Here is a 6,770-nt window from a genome sequence, read left to right as displayed (position 1 = left end):
GGCAGCCTCCCCCAGCAAAGAATGAGCTGGCCCCAAATGCCGGCAGCGCTGGATCGAGGAGCCCTGATGTGTGGGCAGCTCCCTGGGGGGCGGAGGGGGGACGTGCCGCTGAGAGCCAGAGGCTGTGCTTCACTCGCGTATCTGCTGGAGGCGCAGTTTGCTTCCGGTGTGGAATCAATAGGCTCAACGAAGAAAGGCTGCAAAGGAAAGAGGCCCAGTGTGGCCGCCACTGGCCCCCCTGGCTGCGCCGCGTCTGTGACCCCAGTCGGGAAGGCGGGTGCAGAAGCTGAATGAGTTGTAATCTGACATGCAGTGATTGACGGCTCATGGCGCACTTCACAGACACAGTGCTTTTGATTCCCATGATGGCCTCTGGGAAGGGCCATCGCTTTCCCCATGTGAGCTTCGAAAGGTAAAACAGACCAACCAAACACGACCTCTCGACTCACACAGCGAGGACTTACCGCAGGTCATCTGCCTTGTTTTTTGATCAGGAGATAGACACGTGTATTGATTTTAGTGATCTTCTCACAGAACCAACTTTTTATTTCATTGATCTCTGTTGCTTTTGTCTTCTACTTCATCGATTTATGTTCTGATCTTTATTATTTCTTCTCTTCTGTTTATTTGGGGTTTACTTTACCTTTCTTTTTCAAAGTCTGAAGGCGGAAGCCCAGGATGTCGACCTGAGACCATTCTCTTTTTCTAGTAGAGATGGTTAGTACTATAAATTTCCCTCTCAGTACTGCTTTGGCTGCATCTCACGATTTTGACTTCTTTGACTCATGGATTATTCAAAAGTGGTTTATTTATTTTCTCCTTTGAACCAGGAGCTATTTAGGAGTTATTGAGTTCCAAAGATTTGGAAATTCTCTAGTTAGTATTTTGCCATCGATCTCTAATTTAATTCCATTGTGGTCAGAGAATATTCTTTGCATGGACGTACGCACGTAACATTACAATTTTCTCTCGAAATGACTCTCTTCGTCCATGGTAATAGTCTTCGCTCTGAAATCTATGTCTATATTAATAAACCTACTTTGCGTTAGCTTCAAAACTACTTTGATTTACCATTCCAGCTTTTTTGATCAGTATTAGCACGTGTTTTCCCACCCTTTTACTTTTAACCTGTTTAACTTAATCTGTGTCTTTAGGTCGAAAGTGTTTCTGTGGGAAGCATCTAGCTGGGTTCTGTTTTTCAGTTCCATCTGACCATCTCTGCCTTCTACCTGGGGGCGATGCCACTTCTGTTTAATGTGATGATGGGTACGTTTCAGACCTTCAGATCTTCCGTGTTGCCATTCGCTTCCTGTTTGTCTCGTGTATTCTTCGTTTCCTTTTCCTCTTTTTCTACAGTCTTTAGGATGGAGCGTTTTTTATGATTCCCCTGATTTTCCTCGCTGGCTTATCGACGGTAACTCCTGCCTGGTTTTTCGTGTGTTTGTTTATTCGCGATTGCTTCAGGGTTTGTGGTATACCTCTTTATCTTACCGAAGTATACATTCGATTTCATGCCAACGTAAGAACCAAGACAGGATAGATACTTCCACGTCTCCCTTCCTAGCCTCTGGGCCGCTGTCCTAGATTGTTCTTCAGCATCCATTATAAAGCCCACAGCAATCTCACTTCTCCCTTGAAACGCACCCTTACTTTTAAGAAAAAGAGCCTTGCGTTTACCCACGTCATCGTCACACGGTCACTCCTGGTGCTCTGCGTTCCTTCGTGTAAACCCGGATCCCCACGCCCGTCAGTTTGCCTCCGTCTCGTAGGGCAGGCCTGCTGGCGATGACTCAGCTTTTGTGTGTCTGGAAAAGTCTTTATTTTGCTTTTGTTTTTGGAACGTAGCTTTGCTAGATACAGACTTCTACACAGGTTTCCCGCTTCCAAACTTTAAAGATGCTGTCCTGGCCTCGGCCTCCCTCGCTTACGACCCGACGGCTGCCGTCATTCTTATCTTCGTTCCTTGGTCTATGACCTGCTCTTTGGCTACTTTTAAGATGCTGTCTTCATCGCTGGTCTTAGGCATCTCGATGAGGATGTGCCTGGTCGTTTGGTTTTGTTCTTCATGTTTCTTGAGCTTGGGATTCACTGAGCTTCTCGGATGCGCGAGTTTGCACTTTTCACTGAATTCAGAATTCAGAGCCTCGTGCCGCCCCCCGCGCCGCTCCGCGGGCTTTCTCTGCGGACTCTGGTGCATGTGGAATAGGCTACTTGAACTTGTGCCGCGGCTACCGATTCTCTGTACGATTTTTCTGCCTTTATTTTCTTCACGTCTCATTTTGGATAGCGTCTCTTGCCACATCTTCAAGTTCACTAGCCTTTTCCCCTGCAACATCTAATCTGTTTTTAATGCCATCCAGTGTATTTTTCATTGCAAACATTATGGCTTCTATTCCTAAAAGTTTAATCTGAGAGCTGCACACATACGCACACACTCCATTGGTCCAGGTTTTAGTTTCAGGAAGCGGGGGACGCCTGTGTCACTCCATCTCGCTTGAAAGCGGAATCGTCCTGGGACAGCTGACCCCAAAGAGCGTTTCCAGCTCTGCTCTTGGCTGTGCGGTCACCGGTGACCAGTAGGTGACGCGCACACTGGCCCTGTGTGTTGCTCGTCCTCTGTCCTACCTTTGTGCATTTTGCATGGGGTCGTGGGTTCACGCCGGCCACACGGTCGCTTGTATCTGAGCTGCGTCCGAGGCCGGAGTATGAGAGGCCGTGGCCGGGAAGGGTCTTCTGCTTCTGTACCCGGAGCAGCCGGGTCTCACCGACGGGTCCCCCTCCGTCCTAGCTCGCAATGCCCTGGTGGTCTCCTTTGCTGCCCTGGTCGCGTACTCCTTTGAAGTGACCGGACACCAGCCTTTCATTCTAACCGGGAAGATAGTCGAGGGGCTCCCGCCAGTCCAGGTCCCTCCTTTCTCAGTGACCACTGCCAACAGGACAGTCTCCTTCGCCGAGATGGCACAGGTGGGTCGAAATGGGGAGCCGAGGCCGCAGCGGCCCCTGGGCCTGGTTCTGTACCCCTAATGCATCTGCTTGGCGACAGGGAGCTCTGAGCTCAGCTAGGCCACCGAGTCCTCAGGACAGGGCGTCTGGGCTCAGGGACAGACAGGACAGGGTTCCAGACCGGGCACAGCCTGAGGGAGCCCCACATTGATTTCTCTGCCTCAAGCCCAGGGGCGTCCCTGCCGTTGTGGACGCTGGTGTGGCAGGAATTTGCTGTCCTGCCCCCGGCCTGCCCCTTGTCCGGTCAGCATGCGGGAGCTCACGGCCCTGCAGCCAGACAGCGTTCACGCGCTCTGCCAGACGTGGACAAGCCAGTGTCTGCCTTGGCCGGTCACTGCCTGCTCAGACCCTCCTCCCCCAGGGGCCGCTCACCGTCCGTCTCCCCTCTCGCAGGACATGGGGGCTGGGCTGGCCGTGGTGCCCCTGATGGGTCTGCTGGAGAGCATCGCGGTGGCCAAATCCTTTGGTAAGGTGCCACCACTGTCCCCACCCTGCCCTCCCACCCCGGGGCGCCACCTGCCTTGCTTGCCTGCTTTCTTGCTTGCTTTCGTCTGTTCTGATTTGTAAAAATTCGAGTTTTGATCCAAGTAATACAGTGCTCATATTTTTAAAAGAAATCTATAGTAAAATTGAATTTACAGTAAAAAAACGCTTTCCGGGGCGGCTGGGGGTGTTTGACAGCCCGCCATCCATGGAACAGCGGACCTCCACACCTCGGCCCCGGATTCTGCTCCCTCTGCGTGAGTGGCGGCCCCTCGGCCCTTCACGTGGCCCTGCCCTTCCCTCTCAGGCCCGCTGGCCGTCCAGCGATGCGCCCTCCGTGTGGGTGACAGCTTCATTTCATGCCGTCACACGGTTAAGTCTTCCTGTGCTTGGACAGAGCTTGATTCCAGGGGTTAAAACCTAATAAACAGCCTATGTCATCACAACCTCGTAGCCCGTGTTAACCGGCCAGGTTGCGCCCGCGTTACATTTCCTTCTCCAGGGTTCCAGCATCTTGACGCTCACACTGTCCCCAGGAGACCCTCTAATGTCCCTCATTCGGGGCTTTCCTTTCCAGATGCCCACAGCTGCTCGAGGTCGTTTCGGTTGCTGGAGTGACCGGCTCACAGCTTTCTCCATTTTTTTGTTTTCCCGGTTTGTTTGTTTTGACGGCCCAGCTTGGAACCTGGGCGTCTTCGTTTGCCGATCTCCTGCCCTAATTTGTGAAGCTCGTCATTTTCGGGGTTCAGTAAACCACAGCCTGCTGCCCTCATCCGAGGAATGGCTTTTGTGTTTTTAAATGTTGGAAAAAAAATTCTAAAGGAGATTAGTAATTTGTGACACACGAAAAGTATATGAAATTCGTATTTCTGTTCACAAAAGGCTTTGTGGGAACCGGCCTTGCTCACTGCTCATGTGTTCGCTCCCTTCACGCTCCGTGGCACACAACGTGGCCTCTGGAGCCTGACGCTTCACAGAAAACCTTTGCCCACCACGGTCTACATTTTGTCCCCCAAATCTCTGCCCGCTCATCTCTCTGCAGTGGCCTCGTCTGCGGTTTTCTAGTCATCTCGACTTGTACTCAGAGAGGTTTTTAGTTTGAAACTTTTTCCCTGATTATAAAAGTGACACACATTTGTTGTAGAAAATATCGAAAGTTTGGCAAAGTATAAAGAAGAAGGAAATCACCTGTCGTTGTCCTCGACCCCCGACCTCTGTTGACATTCTGCTGTCTGTTTCTGCTTTTTTTCTGAAACACAGACACGTACCTGTATACACTTGATTGTGTGTGCATGTTCTATGTGAGTTTCTACACTTATATTTACAAAACTTTGGACTATGCCGTAGGGAGAAACTCGTAACCTATTTTCACTTCGTGAGCGTTTTCCTACTGACGTCAGGTATCTAGTGACAACGTTTTTATTGTCTCTTCTCTTTAGCGTCCCAAAATAATTACCGCATCGATGCCAACCAGGAGCTGCTGGCCATCGGTAAGACTGGGGTGTCGCTGTCACGAGTTCTGGGCGCCTCCCTGTGTGTCTGTCGCCTGAGTTGTGATGATTCCAGTGACTGCTGTGGTGGGGCGCAAGGGGCAGAGGTGGCCCTGTGTTGGGCCAAGTTAACCACGGACTCGGAGTGGGAGGAGGGGCTGGACGTCTGGTGTCCATTCTGACTGACACCGGGCGCCTGCCGCATACCAGATCCTGAGGCCTGCGGCATGTTCTAGCCCAGGAGTGCCCAGAACGCGCCTCCTGGGGTTCAGAGAGCTGAAGAGTGTGGCCAGGCAGAGGCTCAGGCGAGCCCGCGGTCGTGCGGGGTCCTGAGCACCTTTGTCCGCCTGGCCTCCCTCCAGGCGGGGTGGGCAGATTCGCAAGGCTGTCTCACCGTGGAAGGGGCCCGTGCCTGGTATCACACTTAGCTTCCTTTTATCGTTATGAACCTGGCCCCTCTGGTGGTTCAGTGTGAGACCGCGGCGTGAATCTTAAATTTGGTCGTGGTCACTGTTTTTAACTTCGTTGATACCAGGCCTTCCTGCTCCTCGTGAGGTGGGCACAGGTCCTACGGGTGGCACTGCTTGTCCCTTCCACTCAGACGACTTCCCGGAGCATTGGGACCCCAGCTGCTGGTGTCTTGGCAGCGAAGGGCATGGGGCCCCAGGGTGCGTCACGGGCATATAGCCGGTGCTGCTCTGAGCTCATGGTCAGTGGAGTCGGTGGCCCCAGAATCGCTCGCCCCAGAGCAAGTCTCTGACTTTCCACATGCCCGCCAGTAAATGTCCCAGATTTGAGTTTCAGAGCTTGTCATGTCCACCTGCAAATGGCACAGACCCTCCGCTGATGACACGGTGAGTCTAGGGCACAACCCAGGCAGAAGCTACAAGCAGGACAGTCACAAAGCTGAGGTTTCTGAGGTGGACATGTTGACCTCACAGGCTGCTGACCCCGTGGTGTCAGGCCAGGCAGCTTCCCACAAGCGCAGAGCAGGGGGCTGACATGTCCCCCACAGATCACTGGTGCTAGGAGGCGTCCCCCCTATACCCCCTCTCGGCGTGAGCTGGGCTGTGGGACCTGGGGGGCCTGGTTATGAGTGGACCCCACCCTGAGCTGTCTCACCTGGGGCCCCTTGTGGGTTTCGTGGGGCGGGGAGGCCGTGGTCTTTGCGAAGGTCTGGGTGGGATGGATGCTGGCTGGCCACCTGTGCTGGATGTAGCTAATTAGCCCGGTTCTTAGGTCCTAGCCAGGCCCGGGCAGGGTTCCATCCAGCGTGGGTTAATTCGCGTCATGCGTCACGTGGGGACGACAGCCTGCTAGCTGTGACCTCTGCCTGTCGACTCCACCGTGGACGGCAACGGACCTCCTGGGCGCTTTGGGCCTGTCCATGCCATCCTCGGCCATCCCCATACACCCTCCTGGGGAGCTGGGGTTCCTGTCTCCATCGTGTGTGGGAAGAAGGCGTGTTCCATCACACAGACCAGGCGGGCAGTTATTTTTAAGCTTGAGAGCGAGATTCGACCTCAGCGAACTCGGCAAAGACCTTGGTTGGTTTTGCCCTTCCCTGAGAGACCCGCCAGGTCTGGGCCGCCCCCCGTGGCTCCCCCATCTCAGTCTCCCCGTCTCCTGGCTCCATCTCCCTCGCCCTGCTGCCCCCTCCCCCATAAGCCAGTCTGTTCTGTTTCCTCCCCAGGCCTGACCAACGTGCTCGGCTCCTTCGTCTCTTCATACCCGGTCACGGGCAGCTTTGGACGGTGAGTGACCACTTCCTTCTCTATGCTTCTGAGGGGTCCC

At 53.6% G+C, this 6,770-nt stretch overlaps 1 protein-coding gene across 1 annotated transcript in view; it reads left to right on the top strand.

Annotated features, from left to right (window-relative positions):
- Positions 1 to 6,770, top strand: part of SLC26A11 (solute carrier family 26 member 11) — a gene marked incomplete at its 5' end in the record, with an annotated part of 16,567 nt that overhangs the window by 4,104 nt on the left and 5,693 nt on the right. The window contains 3 exons of the mRNA XM_023523012.1: positions 3,397 to 3,469; positions 4,926 to 4,976; positions 6,670 to 6,730. Coding sequence (XP_023378780.1) covers positions 3,397 to 3,469; positions 4,926 to 4,976; positions 6,670 to 6,730 — 185 coding nt within the window. The remainder of the gene's footprint in view (positions 1 to 3,396; positions 3,470 to 4,925; positions 4,977 to 6,669; positions 6,731 to 6,770) is intronic.

This window comes from Pteropus vampyrus, unplaced genomic scaffold (genome assembly GCF_000151845.1).
Source record: "Pteropus vampyrus isolate Shadow unplaced genomic scaffold, Pvam_2.0 Scaffold371, whole genome shotgun sequence".
Taxonomy (NCBI): Eukaryota; Metazoa; Chordata; class Mammalia; order Chiroptera; family Pteropodidae; genus Pteropus; species Pteropus vampyrus.
Note: the sequence above shows the minus strand (reverse complement) of the source record. Positions and strands in the feature narration are given on the sequence as shown.